The 25,528-nt window shown below is 46.0% G+C and overlaps 1 protein-coding gene across 7 annotated transcripts in view; it reads right to left on the bottom strand.

Annotated features, from left to right (window-relative positions):
* COL26A1 (collagen type XXVI alpha 1 chain) overlaps positions 1-25,528 on the bottom strand; it is a 131,415-nt gene that overhangs the window by 11,526 nt on the left and 94,361 nt on the right. For all 7 annotated transcript variants that reach the window (XM_072353768.1, XM_072353762.1, XM_072353764.1 and 4 more), the window contains 7 exons: positions 23,561-23,622; positions 13,595-13,748; positions 10,925-10,969; positions 9,421-9,537; positions 7,968-8,120; positions 3,918-4,010; positions 2,399-2,460 (listed from right to left, as the gene is read on the bottom strand). In XM_072353768.1, the coding sequence (XP_072209869.1) occupies positions 2,399-2,460; positions 3,918-4,010; positions 7,968-8,120; positions 9,421-9,537; positions 10,925-10,969; positions 13,595-13,748; positions 23,561-23,622 (686 nt within the window). The remainder of the gene's footprint in view (positions 1-2,398; positions 2,461-3,917; positions 4,011-7,967; positions 8,121-9,420; positions 9,538-10,924; positions 10,970-13,594; positions 13,749-23,560; positions 23,623-25,528) is intronic.

The raw sequence follows: 25,528 nt of genomic DNA, 5'->3' as shown, positions 1-25,528 counted from the left end.
TGAAGATACAGCCAATACATTTCCCAGTGATCCTCAGCTCCTGTAAACCTTATACACCCATTAAGTGATTGGGCTGGATTCTTGTTTGCCCTCGAGCAACAACAATGGAAGCTCTTTTTGCAGATATCTTGAGCCCTATATTTTCTTCTTCATATCCCCTCACTTTAGGTCTTTTAATGAACTGCATGCTGCTGATATAACGTTTTGTGAAGGGCCAGTGTGACAGGATAGTTCTTGTTCTCAGTGACTGAGAAGGAATTAACAAATAGATGGTATGGTTAGCCTAACAGCCCCCACTGCTTTCCCCCCCTCATCATAATTGCCTCAGTGGGTGGCATGAGTAAGCATACATACCTGAAAATTAATTGGACTGTGCAGTGGAAATCATTTTGAAGCGATTCACTCACCCTAATAAACAATTTTCAAATTAAGCCCAATCTCTCCTAATAATTTTGCTCCCTGGGTTGAGTAAATCTATAATAAAGCAAGTCACCAATGGTTATGAAGGGCGTTGTCTCCAGACTTCTACTAGTTGAACTGCTTTGCAGAAATCGATCCAAGTTCTTAAATTATCCACCCAGTGAAGCCACAGTTAGAAACCAGGCAGGAAGGGAATGATATTGTTTGTTTATATTCACCATGTCAGCTCCGCATGACCATGAGCAAGATGCTTTTTTCCACCTCAAGTGTATTGTGCATCTCTTTGGAGACTGCAGCACAAGCAACCCCAGCTCCAGTCCAAGCAGCTGCTGCTTCAAGCTGACGTGTTCAAGGCCAGGTTGGATGGGGCTCTGGGCAACCTGATCTAGTAAAGGTGTATGTTTGGTGGCCCTGCTAGGCAGGGGGGTTGGAACTACATGATCCTTGAGGTCCCTTCCAACCCGGGTCATTCTATGATTCTATGAACCACCACCTCTCAGCATCCAAAGAAATGGGCTTTCTAGCACAGCTGCCAGGAACCTCACCTTGTGGTTAAGTGGCCCAACAAGGTCAGGTGTTTCAAGGGACGATGGGAGGAATGCTCTCCCAGTTTTAGGGTTTTGAGGGACTAAAGGAGAAGCACTCTGCCAGCTTCATCTGGGAGGCACCACTGCTCACCATTATCACGTTGCTCCTTGCCTGCAGTCAGCCCAACCAGCTCACCACCAACTTGTGCAGGCTGACAGCTTAGCTACACCACCCCCGGGCCCACTAAAGATGCAGAAATTCAAGCATGATACAGGAGGTTAACTAGGGTTGGCAAGCAAGGTAGGGCACAGACCAGACTTGGCCTTACATCATAAAGCAGTGTGAACAAAGCTCAAGTGTCCATAGGTGACCTCTGCACTTGACAGCTCTCAACATTCGATTTCAGTGCGTGTTTGCACAGTGATGCTCAAGGAACACTGAATTAAGCAAGTCTGTTGTTAAAAATAAAAAATTTATAACGTGTGCCACATGTGAAAAAGCCAGACTCTATTAAAGAACCTATTTATGAATTGTGAATTACCTTATATTTAATCATGTTAAACTGCAACTGTCGTTTTGCTGCCAAATTTCCCACTGTGTTCATATCTATCTGGAGTTTCTCACCGCTCTCCAGAGCATTCACTAATTGAAATGATTCTGCTACACTGGCAAAATTTCACTAACTTGCTCTCATTGCTTCTTCAAAGTGATTAATAAATACATAGCACAAGTCTCCCTTCTCTAATTTCCAGCAATCCCAAGCCTGTCATATCAGGATCTAAGTTCCATCCGTTGTCTAAATGACTCAACCTTTCCCTCTCTTCTGTTCTCTTCAGTCACTTTTATCTCTTTAGTCAAGTAAGATACCTAATACTGAAACATTTGATGGTTTGCCTCTACAGTAAGAAACATTCATCCCAAACTGGAGTCCAGTTGTATCAGTCAACCACCATCTGGAGCCGTTTGGCCATTCATTATTCATCATAACCTCTGTTCTTTCAACTCTTTCTTTTTTTCTCCATCCATGTGGCTACTTTGCCCTTCCATCACAGCGCTTTCTTTGGACTGAGTTTACAACACTTCATAATTATCCCCGCTCCACAATTTTGATATCAATATCTAATCAGTCAAACTGACCATGGGGTGTTTTTCTATCACAGTGTTAGTAAAGCCCACGTCAAATCCTTTGCATCAACTCAGGCTACTGCGAAATGTTTTGACACAGTAACAGCAAGATACGTTGTAACGACTGAGGGAAAACCTGGAAGTATAACCATTTCAACTCCTCATCCCAGTTCACTATGAAAAACAGGGATCAAAAATCACAGACTTTCATGAGGAGCCAGACATTGTATCTGAGACCTATAAAACCTCCTCTTTCTGAAATGAGAAGATGCTCTGCACCTACCCCCCATCTCTGCCTCCCAACCCAAAGCAGAAAAACCCTTACTTGTGATCCAGGGACTCCAATAGGTCCTGGGGGCCCTTTGGGTCCTGATACACCTGGTGGTCCTGGAAGGAATCATTTGAAACAATGTTAAGGAAGCTTAGAAGGATCTTAAATTCCAAACTTATGCATTTCCTTTTATTGTTCTACTTCATCTCTGAGTGGGTGAGAGCCATTGATTGATCCCAGGAGTGCAGCATGGAAGTACTACATCATGCACTGGATTCTTGGGCACCCATATCCTAATATCACACATGCCCTAGGGAAGATCTTAGAGCTCTGGGAGGTAAAAATAGGCAGGAAAGATGCCAGCAAGGTGCTGCATTTCCATTGTTTAAAATAACAGCTCTGAAGAAATCTTAAGCTAGATCCTTGAAACATCAGAGCAGACTGTTGTATTAGAAATGGAAGAAGTCCTGTAGGTGGCCAGGGAAGTCTGCAAGTCTGCATGAGTCTGTCTCTGGTGCTGATGAACACAAAGAAGACAGAGGTTGGATACAGCCAGAACGAGAAGCCAACTGTGGCAAAGCAAAGCACGCTTTTGTTCTTTGCACGCTCACTCCAGTAGCAAAAAAAATTCTTTTTAAGTCTGTATCACAGAAGAGGCCGTTTCCAGGACACGTTAAACGCTGCCTGAACAGGTCAAATTGCTTCATAGTCACTGAACAAATTCATTACTTTTGGAAAAATAATTATATCCCAACTGCAGCTGTTAAATTGTACCTGGAAATGAGAGACAGGATATTTGCTTAGTCTGAGTTTAGTAATACTCCTCTCTGCTTTGGTTGTCACAACCCTTGAGATGAAACAATGCAGACATGATATACAAAGTACAGCTGAATTAGCCTCAATCATTAATGCACCGCAGAAATGCTTAAGTCAGAGAATAAAGGAACTGAAGGATAAATTAAAGGCCCTCATAATGAAAGGAAGTCTTTTCTTCTACTGATGGGAGTTCACCCCTAAATATGCATCATAGGGGAAATGCTGATGCTTGCAGGATTATTATCATTTAAGCCACCTATCAGCACTGAGAAACTGAAGATTTGCTGCTGAATTTTGGTCCTAGATTCTGATGCCAATTATACAGGTGCAAATCTGGAGTAGCTCAAACCATCTCTAAAGTCTGCACGGATATCACTGAGAACAGCTGGTCAGATCCTGCTCAGTAGAGAGCAACAAGAAAGGATTGCACCAGCAGTGAGAACAGCTCTGCTCCCACAGAGGAATTCACATGACAACCCACTCTTAAAGGCACTCTTCAATTATTCCCTTCTCAGGGCGAGTCCTATCAGAGCAGCAAGGAAACATTAGAAGCTACAAGAAAAATCTGCCTCTATCAACAGAGAACTGGTTACTGCTTGCCATCCTGCCCACTTCCAGACCCATGGCTCCACAGCCCTTCCACTGAGGACCACATGCTTTCCCTACAGGCATCCCACAGTGCAATTCCACTCTCCCTCAGATTCTTTTGCTTTTCTTCTCCAACGTTACAGCTTAGCAGCTCAATTGAGTGCATTACCTGGGGGTCCCACAGGGCCCGGTGCTCCTCGTGGTCCTGGCAGGCCAGCCATGATGGTATCTATGACAGTGGAGGCCAGCTGGGGTTCTCCATCTGTATTAAAAAGCAGAACAATCAGTTCCCCTGCAGCAAGAGCTGCCCAGTCCCAGGACTTCTCTCCAAAACCCTCTGGCACCTTTTGCTGGTGAAGGTCGGCAGCGCTTCTGGATGCAGTCAGGACACCAGGAGCAATCCGAGAGCATAGGCTGTATCCCCCAGATCTCATCCCATCTCCACTAACCCCAGAAGATTTGTCCTTTCTGTCCAAAAACTGGTGCTCCTGCACGTCCATATTGCATTACCTTTGGAATGTGGAAGCAGTTTAAGAGCAGCTCTGCACTGTACAGCAATAATTATTTTAGGAGTTCAACCAGCTTGTGCAGGTCTGTGGAACATGTGGAGATGGGAGCAGAGCAGGGAGAGGGGAAACCATTAGCAGAAACTGGAGTAATGTCGTCCTTTGCACATCTTTCTAAGCTGTCTCCAGCTGGGAGTAAAACACATCAGTCTGTTTACATCTTTGAAGCACTGGGTTTACCACTTCAGTTGGTAACTGAAGAGAAAAAAATAACAACTATGAAATAAAAACACCCCCAATTTATTTATTGCAAGACCAAAACCACCATCAACAGCTCTGCTCCCCACAGACCTGCACTGTAGCATGCCAGCAGTTCATGGGGTACCTGTACAACAGCATCTTTCATCTGAGCACCCCACAACACTACTTGACAGTGTGGAAAGCAAGGCATGAAAATTCCACAACTGGCAAAGACAGCAATTACACAAAGCAAGGAAGGCAACCCCATGTACTCATGAAGACTCACAGTCCATTCCACCAACCAGTGCTATATAGCCAACAGCATATATAACAGGACCATACCTGGAGGTCCTGACACTCCATCAGCCCTCTGAGAAGCCCACATTTTCCATGTCTGGAGGCCACCAGAATGAAGGATGCCCATCTCTTGCTGCCCATGACCTCAGACAGCCTTTCAGCCACCCTTTTAACTCATTATGCTGAAATTCTGAGGAACTCTTTGCAGGTGTAAAATCCTGCAGGTGGCTCAATGCTCCACTAATGACAATACCAAGTAAAGAGCAGGAAGATGGGTGGGATGTTTGTTTTCTCTGCAGGATCCAACCAAAACAACATACAGTGGAATCTCCAGAAACATTATCAGACACATCACAAAGCCTTTTCAACTTCTGGAGCACTGGCAGCAACAGAGGAAAATGTTCAATGTCCATGTTTGAAAGCTTCTCCAAGGGAAATTGTGAAATCTTTTTAACTGCCAGGGACAACAGTATATGTCTGCAATGCCTTCCTGGCAGCAGAGCAGCACGAGATCTAACCCAGGTCCCTCTGAGAACCAAATTTTGAGCCTGAAGCTTGAATGTAAACAGGTACTTCTTTGACTATTGTTTCCAGACCCATCCATCTTCCCTTCTTCGTGGCCCTGAAACAAAACAGCTGAGACTGATTTTATGTTCAGAAGGGAAGGTACCCAAGTGAAGTGTGTAATCCAATTAATTTGAGTTTTATTTGACCATGTCAAAATCCATCATGGCTTGGGAGCAAGATGAGATTGGGAAATGAGCATCGAAGAGCAATTGCAGAGCCTTTTGTTTTTAAAGAACAAGTGGCCAACAAAATGAAATGTGCATCCACTGAGAAAAGGAGAGGATAGGCTGCAAATGAACTGGGATTTAATTACTGCTGGAGTTAAACCAGGAATAAGCATTTGGGTTACAAAACATTCCTGCTAAGTGGTACATTATTACAACGGTGGAGTTATACCCCACAAATCCACCCACCCTGACATTAGATCCACTGGACTCAAAGTTCTTTATTTAAGGTGATTTGGTAACTGTGACACAGAAGAGAGCAATGTCTCGGTTCTAACACTGAGCTGATTCTGTGCCACATACCTGATGCATGCATTTCTAAGTGGCAGAGGAGGAAAGCAATGCTGCAGCAGCGGCCCCAGCAGAGGGGCAGGGCAGTCTGGCTTCTGGCTTGTATCTCATGTTTCTGACTAAGGGATAAATTCCCCCTTTATAAGCTTGATTTGTTGAGACAGGATGGAAATGAAGTAATCCTGTCCTAATTTCTTTCTGCTACCTGATCTGGAGGGAGACAACTGGGACCAATTTCTTTACCACCGCACTGTGAAACTGTGAGAAAATGTCTCCCCATTTTTGGCTTCTGCCTACTGATAAACATTGCCAACAAGAACTTACTGTGATTAATAAAGGCACATGCATTAACCATGTTCAGGCGGAACCAAACACTGCAGTATTAATAATAATCCAATACAGCTTTCTCACATCTTTGTGGGTGCACATGCCCATTACCAGGAATATGCTTCCCTCTGCTGTCAGCAGCTGGAATCTTGTGTTTATAGTTTTCAGATGTGCTCCATTAAAAAGAAAAAAAAAAGGAGAAAAAAAGAAGGAAAACCTATGCAGGATTTGTGAGGCTAAGCTTTATTGGCTGTTGAGGATCAGCTTTCCACCAACCTGTGGTAGGCAAAATCAGCCAGCACGTAAGGAAAACATTACATTTTGTAAGAAAATGGTCTCGATATTGTATAACTTTACCATGACCATGCAGATGACTTATACTGCCAGATCAGCATTGAGGTTGTTTTTTTTTTCTCTTAAACAACAAAACTTGTTATAGATTTTGAGCTCACATAGCCAATGTCAGTACACCAACAAAGGCAGCTTGTTCCACTTGTCTAACGTGCTCTTTGCTGTTCATATCCAGAGGAAATTTCATCTCTGAACACTGCAGAGCCCTGCCTGTGCACTGGAGGAAAGTGGATGAACAATGTGCCCCCAGCAGACAGCCCTGCTGCACACTTCTAACTAACAGTTGGGCTGTGGTGATACCTGGAGCATTCTCTAGGATCCTTTGGAATTGAAGGCTGAATGTAGAACCTTCTTTGTTAGAAGACTCAGGAATGCAGCAGCTCAATCTACATTTGGTGAAAAACCTTAGCACTGAACCTCAATTAATTTAATCTTGTCCATATGCTTTAAGTAACTTAATATAAAATAGAGCTGTTAAAAGTTCTTTCCAAATTAAAACTACATCTGTTCACATTCAGGAAAAGAAGTCTAGAGAGGGGAGTGGGTGGAAGGAAAAGGAAAGCTCTAGAAAGCCATCAGGCACAGGGAGATTTACTAATCCTTGGCTGTAAGTAGAACAACTGTGCCTTGAAGCTGGACATGAGCAGAAAAGCTGGGGAAGAGGAACAGCTAAAGTTTGGGGGAGTGGAGATGGGAGATCCTGGAGCTCCAGGGGCTTACACACCAAGCAGAGATACATCTGAGTTCCGCTTTATCATTATTAGATGCCAGCAACACGAGACCAGACCAGAAGAAATCTGATCAAGCCCGACTATGACTGCTCAGATAAGAGTGCATGACATGCCTTTCCAAGAAGACCTTTTCTTGTCATGCACAACACAAATCAAGTAAATACATCTTTAAAATCACCATAAGTTCAAAGAAGTTTTGACCTTCCAGCCACAGGGAACGAATAAATTACAGTCGTAGTCTGGGCTTTTGAGCCCACAGTTCTGTGTTTTGCATGGATAAGGGATGATGCTGTGCCAAAAACACAGGTGGGGAGACATGTCTGCAGGGGCAGGAAAAGAGCTGCATTGAACAGATGTCCTCGTTATGTTATATAATTTCAGAGATGCAAACATTGAGTAGCTGCTCATTTCTGAATATCCCTGAGCCCTGTAATACTGTAGCAGCAACACCATGAGAACTCACAACTATGCAGTTTCATTGCACCAGCACCTAAGTGGCCAGACACACTGTATTTACCCATGTAACTTCCAAGAGACCCACACAACATAGGCAGCTCATTTTGTCTCTTCTATTTAAGGCAGAGCACAAAAAGGAAGGTGGGAAGAAGAGTTGAGCTGTTCTGGGCCTGTCCATTCTGCTGATGTACCAGGGGAAAAAAAAATGGGAACAGAGAAAGAAGCTTACTTTCTTTTTCAGCTGTGGGCTGGAGGGAGTAGAGAACCCCTTGCTGGAAGGTGAGTGGGAGGCTTGGGGTGGCAGGTGGCCCTGGAGGACCTGGGGGACCTGGAATCCCAGTTTCTCCTGGAAGTCCTCTTGGTCCTTGAGGTCCCAACAGCCCTGTGCAGAGGCAGAAGAGGATCTGTTAGTGCACTTGAAGATGTGCTAATGGATGTAAAAAAGCAGTAGGAAGCCCATTCATTCCTGGAAAGAAGAGTCTAGATAGCATTAACTCCTCAAAGACAGAAGAGAAATGCTACCTGAAAATACTCACCACTGCCAGATGTGATGGAGATGTAAAACATGCAGAGAAATGAGATAAAGGGATGGCAATGTGGTCTCAGAATTATTTCTGTTAAGCAACAGATCCCCTCTCAGCGGTTCCTACCGTGATCTGGGTAGGATCACAGCATATTCTTGCTCTCCTTGCTTCTCTCTCTCTCACCTTCTTTGGCTCAAAGGTGTAACAAAGCTCAAAAAGAAACCCCACAAAAATCTCCCTGAACCTGAGCAAGAAACTAAAGGCAACTTGAAAGCAAGTGCAGCTCTCCCTCTTCTCCTCCAGGTACATCTGTGTGTCACCTTACCATCACAAAAGCACAGAAATAGCAACAGAAATCATCAGTGCAGAAGCAAATCAATCCTGATTCCTTTGGGGCTGGAAAGCTCTTGTTGCAAATGGAGAAACCAAAAGGCAGACACATCTTTGGCAAGACCAGCCCATTGACAGTTTGCCAGGACGTGCCAAAAAAAGCATTCAGGGCCACTCTCACATTTTAAGGCACTCTCCAAGTTTTAAACCTTTCCTGATCTCACACTTATAAGGCACAGCCTTTCAAATGCATACAAAGCACAGAGGCTGAGGTCTGGCACCTGTCGTGTAGTATCGCCTTGATCAAAACATTTAGGGGATGTAGAAAGTCTCTGAGCTCAGGAATGGAGTGCACTGTGAAGGAACGGCCTCATAACCTTTTCCCTTAGCTTACAATGGCATCATTAGTTTGACATTCTGGCATCTGACAGCTTGACACAAATGATGGAGAAAAAAGGCAGTTAAAACAGGAACACAGTGAGAGGGTTGAACAGGAAATGCTCTTTTCCAAAGGCTGACAGATCGGAGACTGGTGTTCATAGCTCCTGAGCAGGAGGGGAAAACATGATCCTGCTGTTCTGCTTTCTGGGACAAGTTCTCCCCAGCTCCATAGGAAATCCCAGTGACTGTCACGGCTCTCCATGCAGATGGTACCCACTCTGAGGGCTGCGGGCTGAGTTCAGTGCTCAGAGGACTTCAAGGAATGGATTTAATATAAACTGAAATCTCAACATGGTGCGTGTCCCAGTCTTCTGTGATCTGTCTGCACAGACAGCTTGCACAACCTGAAATATCCCCTGTCATGCCCTGCCCTCCCCTGGGACTTACCTGGTGGCCCTGCTGGGCCCCTCTCCCCAGGTTGTCCCTTCTCGCCTTTTGGTCCTGGTGGTCCTGGAAGACCAGTTGGTCCAACTGGGCCTGGAGGACCAACCTGTCCCGGTAGCCCTGAAAACATCCAGACAGGAAATGAGTTAGAGATTAAGACACTACTGAGATCAGAAGGTCTTCAACAACCTAGAAATGATCAATTTGCTTCCCTACAGGATTTTTCTATGAATGGAAAGAAGGGCTCCATCAATGGATTGAGGCTGATATCCCACCTGACACAGTGGGTGCTGCACTTGGCCAGCTCAGGCAGGTGATCAGGAGCCCATTTAACAGAGTAAGACCATTTGCTTAAAGCACTGTGAGCAGCTTCTTCCACCCTACCAGACCCCCCATCCCAGCTTTACTGCAGCAAACTCTTCCCAGCACAAAGGGAACAGCAGAAACAACGTTTGCAAGCATAACAGACTGTGCTGCTGAGCACAGGTCAAAACATTCCCTCAATCATGTAAGTCAACCTCAATTCTTTCAGTTCAATCTTTATAAATCAATCCTGTGAACTTCTGCAGGCCAAGAGCAATCATTTGCTGCCAGCATCCTCAATCATGCTGCAACAGAGGAGCTTTAAAGAAACTGGCACTTACTTCCCTGAAGGAGGAAAGTGCTGAAGGAAAGGCTGAGAGAAGCAGCACTGGGTAACGTGTCAGGCAAATGCTCATACTGGTGACAAATGGTGTTACCAGCATAAAAGAGACAAGTGCAAAAGGGAGACTAAAGAGGGAAGGATTCAGGGAAAAAGGAGGGGGAGGAAATATGAACAGGTCAAATCTTCGGCTGGCATTTCTTAGCTCTGCTGCAGTGACATTGCTTTTAGAAGCCAAAGCCTCTGGAAAGCATTCATTTCCTGAAATATATGAAAGAAAAACCCACAGAAACAAACAAACAAACAAACAAGCAGGTAGAGGCTGAGCATCCTACTGCTAGAGACCAAATCAGACAGGCAGAGGTCTGCATTTTCTTCCTGGCCTCATTAACCTGCAACACAACACCTGCTCCCTTTATTCCCCAAGGTCTCTATACAGACAGGAGCACGTTATTCTCTGTACAGAGCGTATCAAATCAATGCCCTGATAATCACTAGCAGCTCTCCGTGCCCCTGGCAGGCCACACTACTAAGGTAATAACGGTGTGTTCTCCCATCACTCAGCACGTGCCCCATTTGCTGTAGCCATGTGTCTTTCAGTGCCTCTCCCATAGGCAGTGCTTCCATCCTTCGTGTTCTGGGAGAACAGAATGTCTCAGAGATGATAAACCTGCTGTTTTGCCTCCCGTGATCGAATAAAACCCAAAGAGAAATCCAGCCTCTCTGTATCTGCAAGGCTCCGAATCACTGAGGGCTTGTGGCCACGGGGCCTTTGTGCTTTTGGGGGGGAAATATCACATACAGGTCTGGGCACAGCAACATTTTGTGCTTTAAAGGAGGCAATAGGAGAAACCATTCACTTACCCTGTGGTATTAGCTGCTCCTCTGCTCCTCTGTGTCCTTTAGGCTCTAATTAAAGCGGTCAGGGTTAAAAAGGAAAAGGAAAGAAAAAAAAGAAAGATAAGAAAAATTCGGTCTCTTGCTGCCAATTGGCTCAGTCAGAATCTCTATATTTTCTTAATTCCCAGGAAGATGTATCCTGTTGATAAACAAGCTGATCAGAAAGGCCAGCAGTGCAGCTGTCTCAACAGCTCTGAGCGCTTTTAAATGGTTGTCTATTCTCAGCCCTGTCACTCACGTATGAAATAGTCACCCTAACAAACAGTAGCAAGTCTTCCTGGAGCTCAGCCTGGAGAGGCATCAGCCAACACAGAGCTGTAAGGTCATCCAGAAACACTCCCATCGTTCAAAGCATCTGATTCCCATCACCCATCTCTGTGATGGGTACCAACATCCTGCCCTTAGTCCTTCGGGTTTAGAAACTTGGCAGCATGCAAGCTGGGATGTGGATTTGCTTTGGCTGAAAGAGTAGATGCGGGCAGGGTAGGCAGTATGTCACAAAAACTCTGCGAAAGGTGATGGGAGGGACAGAGGTTTGGCTTTCCTCAGCATCTAATCACACAGGGAGCTCAGGTTTGACTTATCCCTAATCCACAGTGACACTTGTTGAAAGATCTCTGGAGGTCTGCAATTGCTGTAAGGGAACCTGGGGCTAACTTTAAGCAACAAGTCACAGAACCATGTTGAAATCACACAAAACGGGCAGTCCCCATTGTCCTAAACCAAATGCATCGAGTTCCCTGCATTTCACTGAAATCCACAGTGCATTTTTTTGGCTGGCTTTGAATTGTAGATGCGAAGTGATGTGGGGAGGGAAGGAAGCCAAGTGTGAACCCTGATCCATGAAACATCCCCAAAGCTCCTTAGCAAAGCACACAGAGCTCAGCTGGGGCATTGAGGAAGCAATCACATGTCAATAAGCAACTTAACTGATTACTTCTAATTGCTGAAAGACATTGTGCTGACCTGAAATGGCCCAGTGCATGCCTGATTGCCAGTTATTACACCAGAGTTGTTATTCCACACTAGGTTAAATAAATCAAGGCTAGAAAAATAAAGGGTGACAATGAGTAACAACTACACTTGGTAGCACGCAGGCAGCTGCCCACCCAGTGTAGGAGTCTGGGTGATGACACCAAGCCTCAGACAACAACATCCTGTTTTGGGAGATGCTCCCTATCGGAAATCTGCTGATATTGGGCCATGGAGTCAACCTGATGCAAGTGCTATAAGAGACTGTTCTCCTTAACAGCGCTGCCAAATGCCTGGGAGAGCAGCACTCACACCTCCTTGCTGAGCTGATTATCATGCATAGAGAGCTTCAGAGAGGAGAAGACATTGAGCGGAAGGGACAGAGTTGTGTGTACATTTGCTTCATTCACTTCAGCACAACGAAGTGCAGGTGCAGAGATACAACAACAGCAAAAAGAAATGACATGGAGCAGGCAGAGCGAGCACATAACGGACACTGGGGGAAACTGCTTTAATTCAGTTCCTGGCAGCCGTCAGTGTGGTCCTGAAAATACTTTGCAGAACATATTGTTAGCGAACCTCCCTCCATGTTGTGGCATCCTGTCAAATTATAAACATGGACGACATCTGGTCTATGTTGGTTGCTCCAAGTCTGCTGCAGTCGTGAAAGGCTGCCATAATAAACTGCTCTGATAAAATAAAGGGGGGGGGAAAAAAAGAAAGAAAAAAAAAGGAAAGTAGGCCCTATAGAGGATAAAGAACCGCTTGGGGAGCAAGTGAAGCAACTGACAGACAGGGCTTTGGAAGCAGAGAGTGGGGATCTTGAACTGAGAATGCCAGGGTGAAGGAAATTCAATGCGCAGTGATCTGTCTAGCCAAGTGGGCTCGGAGGGAATTTCTTGTAAGTGTATTTTTTTTTCATGCCACAAGAGGGATCATAAAACAGCCCATTGTGTTTATGGTAAATTTAAAAACTAGAATGCAGAGTGTAACTGCTGTTGATATTCATGGGAAAGTCGTTCCTCCTCATAAAACCATGAATTACCCCTGCTGTAGTCCTCTACCACTCCTGATGGGGAAACACTGCTTTCAGCTCAGCAAGGGAACACAAATGGTCCCCTGGCACCCCAACGCGATGGTTCTCTGGAGTTTCCTCAGGAATGTTTCAAGCTATCCAGATCTCCAGATCCACGCAGACACAGACAATATTAAACCTTTAGAATGAACCACCCCCAGCTTGGAGGAACTATGGCTCTGGAGCTAAGTAAAGCTGGCTCTGACCCTAACACCAAGGCGTAGCTCTTGCACTGCCTCTCTTGCTGAGCACAATCCCACCTTGCAGTGAGCACTTGCAGCCCCCCAAAGCTACAGTGTCCCCTCAGAGCAGACAGGGAACCTCCTGCAGCAAGGCTGCCTGCCCCACACTCACCCCACAGCATCAGTTAACATGCCCACAAGCAAGCAAAGAATTGCCCATCTGAAAACCTTAACCCTCTTCTTTACAGAGCAAAGGAAAGGAGATGCCAGAGTTTCTCTCCAACCTGCTTCCTGTGAAGCTCTCAGTGCTAAGTCAGCTTGGCACAGCCTTTTGTGTTTGTAAGATACCCCACAGGTACCACACGTGTAGACAGAGTGATTCAATGGGGAGCAGTCCACACTTACCAACAGGTCCCACCGTTTTCCTCAGGACAGTCCCAGGATTTAGCAGAGGAAAAGCATCCGGCAGCAAGTCATCGTACCAGGTAGCTGTGGTCCCAGTGATGGGCAGGTTGTTTTCCAGTGGTGGGCTTCGCTCTGCAGCTTCAAGCAGAAGGATCTGGGCAGGGGACACGGGGAAGGCAGATAAGGTTAATGGGACAGTTTCATACACAGTCTCAATCTTAAGTCTTGAAACTCCTCTCCTTGCCAGCAGGAGTTGTAGATAACTGTACCACAGACCACAGGGGTTTTTGGAGATGAAGCTCTACTGGTTTTCTGGAAAGAGGCAGTAATTAGCTTGGAATTTGGCTGTGTGATGTTGCAGGAGGGTTCAGTGCAGCATTGCATGCCCTCTTCATAGAGGGCTTCACTGTTTGCAGACATTCAGCCTTAATGAGACTGTCTCCCCAGTGAGGAACAGGAGCCAGGGAGCGGAGCTGAGGTGAAGACACAGCTTCTCACTGCTAGGCTGAAATCAGGTTAGAATCACTGAGAGCCAATGCTGTGCAAAGGGCTGTGGGATGCCCCAGGTGACAGACTGAGGTGCCTGGGGACAACTACTGGCTGGACAAAAGCTTATCTAATTAAAGATGAGAGAGAATATGAAGCTCTTAAAGAGATGAAGCGATTTAATTTTGGAGCAAATAAAAAAGAGGCTATTTCCTCTTAAAAGCTCTGCACAGCAGTAGTAGAGTATTATTAAAACTCACAACTGTTTCTATACCTTATAAACACACCATCTTCCAACAAATCCCCATCCCAGTGTGTGTCCCTCAGCTGTTTGGGCTGTTCACAACCTAAGCTCCTTGGCCAAGTGATCCTGTTTGTCCTGCATGATTCTGACTGTGCTTCCCCTCCACTCTACACCAGAAAACAGTCCGAGGAGTGCATCACTGTGATTTCTTACAGCACTGGTACCTCCAGTTCGGAAAGCACCAAATCCAATCCTGATTTACTGGTAGGGGAAATAAAAGAGCATACAGCTCAAACTTTCCACTAAATCCCTAGAAGTTTCAGTTTTTACATGCTGCATTTGTCTTTACATAATGAAGTCACGCTGTAATTATAAATGAGAGTGACTTGGCTCCGCTCATTTGTTTTTAACTTGCAATTATTATGGGGTTTATCACTTATTTATTGCAAGGCCTGGTGAGAGCCAGAATTACAGCAATGCCAGAAATGATGAACTTCCCGCAGAATGCACTGGCCTGACAGAACTGAATCAGAAACTAATTAAACTGGGAACTAGCTTAAGTGCAGGGGAACTAAACCTCAGCTGTTGCAAACAAGGGAAACTCCTCCTTTGTTGCACTGTTCCTGGGTCCAGAGCCTCACTTTAATAGCAATAAAAAAGCAAAAGGAATCAGGCCACCGTGAGCCCTGCTTCTATCCAACAGCTTCTCAGGTGCAAGGCAATAAAGGAATCCGTTCCGTATGCCTCGTACAATTCTGTGCTCCTACCCCATAATTTGTCAGGCTGAAGGAAATATGCCATCAGTTCAACAAATGCTCAAGCATGTTCCTTGCCACGATCGGGCTTAATTCCCATTGACGTGGGGCTCAAGTGAGCATTGAAGGCATTCTCTGAGTCACTTTATACTGTTATATTATCCTCTTGCTTCCCCAGCAAAATACCTGGATAACGCTGCCAAAGCGGACTCAGCAATACAGGCAAAACCAATCCTTGTGGTGGTGAACTAGAGGGACCAGAGCCAGGCCAGGGTTTGGATGCTCCCGCTGTGGCAAGAGGATGGCAGGCTGCGTTGGGCAGTGCTCTGCAATGGCCCAGGGATGCTGCAGGATGAGGTGACAGTAAATCCATGGCAGCAATGGTCAGAGAGCAGCAAACTACAGGGGCTGCAGCCCCAGGGCAGTGTGAGCAGAGCTAGCACAGCCTGGCTGCAGAACCGCTCCAAATCATTTTTATGACTGATAATAAAAATGTGTTACCACATAATCAACACTAAACAGTGGCAACGATATCCTTTTCATTAAAAAAATATGTTTTAAATGAGCACATTGCTGATAAACGCTGTAAAGGACTTAAAGGCATGCACGGAATAATCTAGCTTTTATAGATTGGCTGAGTGCACTCCGTGGTCACCAGGGCTAAAGCCATGGCAACGAGTTTATTTTCCCAGGGCACAAAACGACAGAGATTGGGAAGCCTCAGGACTTAGAAATTTGTGAGAAAATCTAGTTTTTATGATTAGGCCTGAAAACGTGTCCAAGAGATGTAAAGGAGAAAGAGGAGAGCTTTCACATCCGTGAGATCCAGAGAGCCAAAGTGAAAGAGGGAAAGCACGAGGGATTCAGTCACATTCACAAAGTGCAAACACACTTATCCAAGCAAGGAGTGTCCTTTTGCATGCAAGCACAGCATGCAGCACAAACCAGGTCCTTATGAGAGCACTGGAGACGTTCATCTATTATCTGTCACGTTCTGTTATTCTTAAAGCTGCCATTGCCCTGGTCGAGGGACTCAGGGAGAATTCCCACTTTCATTAAACAGAAAAAGAAAGTTTCTAGCCCTCTGAGTAAACTGCTGGAAAATGATACCATGGGGGCTCACGGCCAGAAAGCAAATGAGCAAAATGTGCAATGTATTAGAGTCTCTGCATTAAAGGCTGGGTATTTCCCAGTCCATACGGTGGAGGGAGAGAGGAAGGTGGCAAAGAGCGAAGGGTGGGAATGCTCGGTGCAGGCAGTGCCCACCTCTCATCACCCACAGTGCAAAGGCTGCGAGGAAAATAAAGGAGCAGAAAACAGTGCAATCAGCCTGAGGAGAGGAAACGTGTTGAAGCCACGGATCACGTTGGCCACACAGCCAAGCAGAAGGCACAGAGGTGGTGCAAAGGGTGGAACCTGGGCTTGCTGCTGATGGCGGCAGGAGGGCAGATCACTGCTCGAGATGCGGAGAACTTTCCTCCTAACTTGCACTGCATTGCGCAAGGGGAAGGATGGCCTTGAGTCAGCACAGCAAACACACACAGGGTTTTGCTCCTTTGCACGCATGAAACAATAACTGAAATCAGAGCACAAATGGACGTGCTGAACCAGAGCCTCTGGCAGGAGAGGTCCCACCAGCAGCAGTGCCTGCCTCTGCCTTCCAGATCCCACCTCCCACTCGGCTGGGAAGATAGGAGTGCTTAGTCTGCCTGCTGCCAGCAGCGCAGCGGGAGCAGGACTGATGCATCTCCTGGCTGAGCGGCCTGCAGGCTGTGCCGGGGAAGGGGGTGAAGGCTGTGAGGACACTGCAGGTCCCACCAGGCCCCAGGCTCACCTCAGCATCTCCTGGCACTCACTGTCCTCCTATGGTATGATGCCTGGCTCTCATCTGCACGACCCGCTCACATCGGGCCCTCAGTGGGATGTAGCACTCCGTGCCTGAAGCTCGGTCCCAGCTCACTCAAGCCGGCTCCCCCATTCCCATTTGCCAGCATAAACTTTCTAAACTTCAGACACATACCACATTTCTTGCGTCAGATCAAAAGCTCAGCCTGGGGACAATGGAAATGGGAGGAAGGTTTTCATCTTTTTGAGATGGTCAGTGTCAGAGGACTTTGCTTTTGGCTTACAGTTGCTTTCAAGAGCCCTAATTTAGTTGTTTGCACACATCAAAACAGGATTTCACAAAAACAGCCTCCTCCCATCATTTGCCCTCTGCTCTCATTCCTGATGTCCTGTAACTAGTAGGTGCTAGGAACAGGGGAAGAACAGCCAGGTTCCCAGTGATTTCAAAATGGATAAAACGGGGCTCAGAATGTTTTTCTTTGGATAAAAACCCATGGAAATGCAGGGGGGATCATTCGACAGAATCCAGATGGATATTATTAATCAATAAACAGGGGATATTTGCTTCCTTGAAGCACTGACAGAACGAACCCCCCTCTGTTCCTTTCTGAAAAGGAGGGAAAGAAACTGCATGAACCTGGCTCATCAGCTAAAAATTCCAGTGTAAAATAAGATTCCCTTAATCTCATAAAGACACAAGCTGATTAATATTGCTAATTGCATAACCTGCTTGGATATATCTTTCTTTCTAGCAAATTATTTGGCAAACTGTAAGGAGTTTTGAATCACTCAATCAGACACAGAGCTAAGCAGGGAGCTTTGCAAGATTTGATGGTGAATGGCATCTCTTGTAGCATTACGAGACCTGTGAACACAAAGCTCCAACACAGTTGTTTGGTTTCAAAAGTCAACATACATTCAGTAAGTGTCCACTACAGTAAGTGACCCCACCACCTCCCTGAGAAGCCTGCTCCAATGCCTCACCAGCTCTTGCTACAGGTCGGAGATTTACCTTTGCTGCTGTAAAGCCCTGGCACCCCTGTGTTTTAGAGCCAGGGAAAAGAAGTGGGATGTGGAAAGGATCCAGCAGTGCTCACAATGCCGTGCTAAGAGCTCACTGAAGAGCGAATTGCACAAAGGAGCTCAGAATGAAATCAGACTCCCCACCATTACTTTAAAACACCTGATAAAAATAAACCGGAGCTATAACCTTCCACTCTCAAAATCACATCATTACTCTCTGCCCAATTTATTGCTCGTCACCTGCTGGGGATGTAGCAGTGCTACAGACATGGAGCCAGGCCAGCCTGAGATGAAGTCAGTCCTGAGAAAGTAACATCTGTTCCAAGCAATGGCTTTGAGATCAGCTCTGCTTCCCATCAGGTGAGAATCACTCAACTCTGGTTGAGACGTTCACATCGGCCAGCTCCATTCGGCTGAGATGCCTTCTGTGCTCCTCTCCTGCACTGGGCTCTGGATGAGGAGTTGCAGGAAGAAAGCAGCACAGCTGGAAAAATGAGAGGCTTGGTTCTTTCCTGGTCAGGAAAAGGACCCCAAGTCACCTGGGGAGCTACACCAGAATTCCTGAAAGCTGAGTGGAAGTTTAGTCCTGTGCCCAAACATGCAGTAAAGGACCCAAGTACATACATCTCCTTGTGTACCTCCATTGCTATTACCTACTTTTGGTCCACAAGAGTACCTCTCTTAAAACCAAAGCTTGCCAACTTAATATTCCCGAGCAGTAAACACACCAAAAGCACTTCCTGATGCAGACAGAGAACTTGCTTGGCAAATTAAGTTGTATGTTAAAGGAAAATGGAATTGTTCGAAGTTATTTTATGAAAATATTAAATATATTTGACTAAAAATGCCAAACTTGTAACTAAAACACTTGGCAGGATGGGGTGGTGGACAGGGAGGTCTTTAAGTGTTTTTTGTAGTTCTGGCAAATTATTTACAGCATTTGCCAAACACATGGAACAGTCTCAGGGGACAGATTTCTCCTCCTATCCAACAGTGATAAGAAATAAGATCCAGGAATTATTAGGCTTGAGAATGAAAGGATTTTAACTGTCATTCTGCAAGACAGAGGCCTGCTCACATCAGAGGAAGGTTGGTACCTGCTAAGCAGAAACATGAGTATTGCTGGTCTGGAAAACCAGCAGCTCAAATTAAGACCTTTGATACAAAATTCAGTTCACCCACCAAGTTTTGTTTCACCATCTCTCCTTAAAAATCCCTTTTATTCTTGGGGTCATTGTTACATTAACTGACTACAGAAACTCATCATCTCATTCAAACGTTTTGCAGGGATTGATTTCAGTTTGTTCTTGCTCCTAAATGAAACTACCTGCAAAAAAAAAATAGACTAAATACTCCTAAAATTCAGTTCTTTGTTGGAAGTGGGAGAACAGATTTTGCACAAGTCATCGGGAAACCTCAGAGATGCTCTAAGCTACCTCCCTGTTCAGAACAGAAGGAGAACAAATAACTGCTGGTGGCGATCAAATACACAACATGGAATATCCACAAAGGTCCTTCAAATATCAGGCAACCATTACTGTCCACTCTGCCTCACAGCCGAGCCACTGGGCTTTCACCCCTTGAGTCCCTTCGCCACACTATATTACCTCAAAACATTTTCTGTTTTCCAACAGCAGGGGATTGTTGCAGTGCCTATCAGAGAAGGAAAAGGCAACCCCATAAAACACCACAGACAGCTGCTTGGAAGAACAGGCAGATAGAAAATCACTTCATACAATGATTGCAGTAAAACTCCAAGGAATGGTGCTTCGTAATCAAAAGACATGGGTAGCGAAGGTGCAGTGTGGTAATCTGTTCTACATAAATGGGGTGATTTCATACAAATAGCAATGTATTGATCAAACCTCTGCACAGTACAAAGATTTTCTTTAAAACCCTTCAGGAACTTCTGCGTAGGGAATCGCATTACAAGGACTGCTTTCATGCAAAAAATATGCATGTCATTTATCAATCACACAATGAATCAATCAGACACTAGATATGTAATGTTATCTCCCTGCATTAAAGCTGTAAGTGAAATGCCATGAACTTCTCAAAAGTGGTGTCAGGAGATAAGACTGGCTTCTATCAACTCAGATCAAATGCTGCGCTCGAGCTCCAACCAAAAGCTGGGATTAATATCCCACTGCCCATAACTCCATGGTGCAGTTCATTAAAAAGAAACTGGGGTTGTGGAGAACCAACTAAGCAGAAAGCTTTAGGCAGCTGCCTGTCCTGGCACTGCAGGAAGGGACATCTCCCTTCAATTCCCACTACATAGAAACATCTCATAGAGCCACAAGGACAGACTAGAGCAGCGCTAAGGAGGGCACGAGGTGCGTTTGTTCTGCCCCACAGTTCAGCCACATCTCAGTCTCTTCTCCTCCCCGAGGACAACATAAGCACTGATCCCTAATGAGTCATTTTCCACTCTGTTTTCTCGCCTCTCACTTTCTAATCCAACTCTCATATTACAAAAATCAGAGCGTTACTTTTATTACCTCATTTGGACGCTGATCTTACAAGCTGGATGAACCAACTCATCCTTGTAATAAAAAGAGATGAGAGCACTTCTGGTTTCATCCCCACTTTAGGAGGACAGCTGAAGGGGCCTCCAGAAGAGGAGGGGTGAAAGAAGAAACAACGGACCTGCAGCCTGTTCTTCCATGGTTGTTCAGCTCGTTTAGTGTACCCTTACTCTTCACAGCCACCCTCATTTTGCATACCATCACACCACGGCTAGACCTGCTTGAAGCTCCACTGGGGTGGCTGTTCCTCCCTGTGGCCGTTCCCTGAGCTCAGCACGGTCACACTGGGTTGAAATTCAAAAGGACAAAAGCAGCAAAGCCATTCGTGGGTGACCTTTTCTGATTTACACTCTTCAAGTGCAAGTGCCCCCTCACATCACTGGAATGCAGACTCCCTGTTGGTTTGGGATTGTCATAAATAACCTATCTTGAGGTTTCCCACGCAGGGTACTCCAACCACAACCCATGCAGGGCTAAGGAGTTCTGTACTTACTCATATCCAAGAAGACGTGTTTCCTCATCCTTTTAGGACTGAGAGCTTCCAGGGAACTGCTATCCCATGGATGCTTTCACCAAAGGCAAGTTAAGACATGATGGACTGCTTTATTGAACATCACTTGAAAAGTAGAGATCCTACTCTCACATCCAGAGCAGGAGTACACACTGTTTTAAATGAATATAAGCACCATTTTCAACCATGCTAGCAATTACCGAACTACAACAACTGAGGTCACTGCGCTGCTTGTGTAGACCAAAGTGAACTTAAATTAACCTGAAAAAAAGGGTGAATCAGCATATTTCTCCTGTGTATAGCATCTGTGCTCATGCAATGTTGCTTCACTCTCCATTTAATCACTATATACCATCAATTTTTGCACTGCACCCACAGCTTATCAAACAAAGCGGAAGCCAGCAGATGAACATCATCACTGTTAGGCTGCACTGCAGAAGATGCTCTTCTATCAGATATATTATCTTTAGCACATCACAGTATAAACAGAAAACTCATTTTCCTCCATAGAAGTAAACCCTTTGATGAGCTTTGCTCACAGCTTAGGTCTCTGTGGGAGCACAGTCAAGACAGAAGGAAACCCATCTCAACAACATAAATTGCCTCATTATCTCCCCCGAGCTCGGGGATTTTCCTTGCTTTTGTGACTGGCTAAGAAGTAAATGAACTAGCTAGAGAAAGGTCAAGTTGGAAATGCAAGTGTTCCAAGCTGTAACTTTTCAAGCTACAGTGAAGATGAGGTGTCACAAACAAATGCTCACATTTAGAAGCACATGGCTAAAACAGATGACAGCAGTCCTCCTGCAAGCCAGACAAGCCTCCAGTGGCAGTGTTCACTCAGCAAGACAAGGTGCCTGGGACTGCAAAGTGATGCGGCACTAAAACACAGAGACTGGGATCAGCTGATGGAGCTGCCAAAGATCATCACCACCCAAGTGCCCCATGTCTGTTGAGTTCAGTGGCTCTACCAGCAGATCCGGGATGGTTCATCATGGTTTCCAGTTACCTGGAGTCTTGAAGGGCCACAGCTGGTCTTGGCATTGAAGTAATTCTTCTGGCACTTTGCTGCCCAAGTGCCCCAGGTTAGAGCAGGAGATGTGTTCCTGCCTTCAGCAGAGCCCCCATGCAGAAGGCAAGCAGGCAGCCCTTCCCAAATACCATGGGCATTGGGCAAGTGGTGCCAACTACAGAGACCAGACTGCTTTGAGGTGACAAGAACCTTATGCACCTGATCTAAGCCACCTTAGTATCTATACAACAAACCTGCTGACCTGGGCATACTTTCACGTGTGGGCTAAGAATTCTTGAGGGGGTCTGGGCAGACAGGAGCTTCCTCCCACTCCATCAGGTCCTGCCAGGCCCATGATGAAAGTTGGGTTTAGCCTCTTTCACTTTACTGTCCGATTCAAGCAAGCAGAGTCCAGGTCCTCTGCTGTCAGGACTTCAAAACAAGGCCTTAGTTATGAATTTCCAGTAAGTCAAATGAAGAAAGCCCTGGAAAGGGAAGGAAGGTAGAGCTGGCTGCAGGCTGAGCTTGGGAGGGCTGATTTACATCTCTCTGAGGCTGGTCCGTGTCTTACTTGGACTCAGGACTGCACGCACAGAGGTCGGTCACCAGCCCCTTTCCTCTCCCAACGCCTCCATCTCGCTGCTGCCAAAGAACACCCACCTGCCAGGTCCCGCTGCGCTGAAACACAGCCCAGCTCAGCTCTGTCCTTTGCACTACAACAGTTGTTTCCACTCGAACAATTCACAATTCCCCACAATTTCATTCCCCTCCTCCCCTTGCATTTTCCCCAAAGTGAAATATAACTGCGAAGGCTTTGAGGAAGTTCCAGACAACATTGCTCACTTCATTTCAGCTCAGACAATTCCCAAATTACCAGACTATCATGCACCGGCCTCAAAATCACCACACATCCAACCTCCCCCCACCAAAGGTTTCTCCCCAAATTCTTTTATGTCACTGATAACCATCTGTTAATGAATAATAACAGCAGCACATGCCTTAAAGGAACCGAAGCGCCACATCCAACAGCCAGGATGGGGCTGGCACCGAGGGACCCCAAATCAAAGTGGACCGACTGACTCAGCTTCTCTGTATGTAGACTGGAACAACTCATCCGAGTCCCAGTAGGTAGAAATTAAAACGATTCACAGGACAAAAGCACAACGTGAAGATCTCCCTTTAGCCCTTTTTTTTTCCCCATTAAATTGTGCATAAAAGCCTCCCATATTTGAGAAAAGGACTGAAACCACAGGAATGGACGGCAACTGAAGAGCAGGCTGAACAGCCCTTCTCACAGCAATCTGCAAACCTGTACTGCTGTGGTTTGCACTCTGCTTGGTAATGTTCCACAAGGCATTTAAGTGAGAGAGACCAGAATAGGAGACTACTTCTTTCCTGAGCCAGGGGAATCCCTGCTTTACGTCCCATCTTGGTGCACATCAGCTGAGCTCTGCTGTCCCTGATGGCTGCACAGACAGAAGAACAGGGGCTGCCAACTCCCCACCTTCTCCTCCAGCAACTCCTGGAATAATAAGTAATAATAAATAATAAAGGCACATCCTTACCTTGGCCTCAAGCGTGTTCAGCCTCTCAGTCATATCTGCTAGTCTTGTGCAGTTCATGCATTCTGGAAAGAACAAAAGAGAATCATGTGAAATCTTTATGCACTTTGCATTTCCATCCATAGCTTTCACTCTGCAGGCCTGGGTCCCTTTTCAATCCAAAGCGCACAGCAAAGTGCTTTGAGATCAGTTATGCAGGGAAGAAAATAAGTATCTGATGCCATCGTGCAGGTAAGCAGCCACAGCCACGTTCTTGAAACGCTGTTTGGGGCTGTTCAGTGCTGCAGAGTGTAAAACCTTGTTGCCAGTGGGTAGAAAGTATGGGGAGAAATATGAGTGTTAGGATTCTTTATGCTGCCAACCACTATGACCTGTTACCACCAGCAGAGATGTTGGTGGTGGCAGTGGAGGGGCTGCACTCCCACCTCATGACACCAGGGTGCACAGCCACTGCTCCAACCCTACTGAAATACTGAAGGAAGCGATGCACGTAGAGAACCCCCATCTCTGCAGGGTCCTGCTGCGTCCCCAGGCTCTGTAAGCACTCCCACAACAACTCATCAGTCTCAGCAACAGCAAGTAAAACCAAAAGTGACCCCAGGGCTGAGGCATGAAGTGGTTTCCATCTCACTTTGCTGCATAGAAGCAACTGATAGGCAGCAGCCACCAAAGGGGTCTTGACAGGATGCCTTACCAAGAACAAACGTTTGCTTAATGGGCTCTGAGTGCTGTTTAAAATGATTGCTTGGTACAAAGGACATCACTTATCTAAACAGGAGGCCTGCTGCTTTGCCTCTGTTTTCATTTCAGCAGTTTTAAAGTGAGTGAAGGAGGATGAAGCCCTGACCAGAGATTTAATCACCAAGCACTTTCCCAGCACTGCTCCCAGTGAGCAGAGAAGCTTTCCAGACGGTCCGCTCACCTATCACAACTTCTAAAGCTCAACCAGTTTCAAAAAGGGAAAATGACTCGCAACATAAAGCATTACAGAAAGTAAACTATCCATGCTCAGGTGATGAATCACCACCAACTTATGTCCCAGAGAGGGGATGCACATCTCTGAGTGCATCTCTGGGTTTCTTAAAGGCCACCGAAACAGCACTTATTCCTGGTATTTCCATGGGGTCGGGGAGGCTGACCCATAATTCATGAGCCATTGAACAAACTGTGCAGGTGTGGCTCTGAGGAGGTTGTGCTGATGCAGAGGATGTTGAGTAACCTCACTGCCTACCTATAGAGAGGAATGGAATGAATGTTCAGGATGAATGTGGGCCTTGCCCTACCCAACCACCACCAGGACACATTCAGTTGTTGACCCTAACAAGCCATTCCCCCTCCTGCATGAGGACCCCTGAGGAACCTCTTAGATCTTCACCCACAAATGCTTCCCAGTTTTATGGAGCACACGGTATGCACTGATGGCTCTCAGCCATACAAAGATTTTAGTACGTGGCTTGGAGGGCCAGGAAGTTTGGCTGTTCCTCAGCAGTGATTTACAGCCCACAAAGATTGCTTGAGTACTAACAGCAACCAACCCCCCACTGTGTAAACCTTCCAAAGAAATTCTCTCCTTGACCTCATAGGATCACAGAAACCCTCCCTGGGGAGCTGAGCAGTTCCCCAAAGGGGTCAGACACGCAGCTTCCAACCGATGGTGCCGGACATTTTGCAAACAAAGCATCTGATGGTTCATGCATGCTTCAATGGAGAGATTTCCTCACAGGTCAATGCTGACATGGACTTTCTTCTAACAACATATAACATTTGCTTATTGCTATTCTCCACAACTAATCCTGGACAACAGCATTTTTTGGTCTGAGCTGGCACATGGATACACAAGTGCCATAGGTGCGTTGTCCCACTGGGAAGGAAATGGGTGAGGCTTGTTTGGTCTGGATCTGCCTGCAGTGTGAGCAACAGCGAGTTATGTTCTGTGTGCAACCAGCTTCACGCTTTTGATCTTGTTCATCC

The sequence above is a fragment of the Excalfactoria chinensis genome, chromosome 19 (assembly GCF_039878825.1).
Source record: "Excalfactoria chinensis isolate bCotChi1 chromosome 19, bCotChi1.hap2, whole genome shotgun sequence".
In the NCBI taxonomy this organism is placed as follows: domain Eukaryota; kingdom Metazoa; phylum Chordata; class Aves; order Galliformes; family Phasianidae; genus Excalfactoria; species Excalfactoria chinensis.
This window is presented reverse-complemented; position numbering and strand designations above follow the sequence as displayed.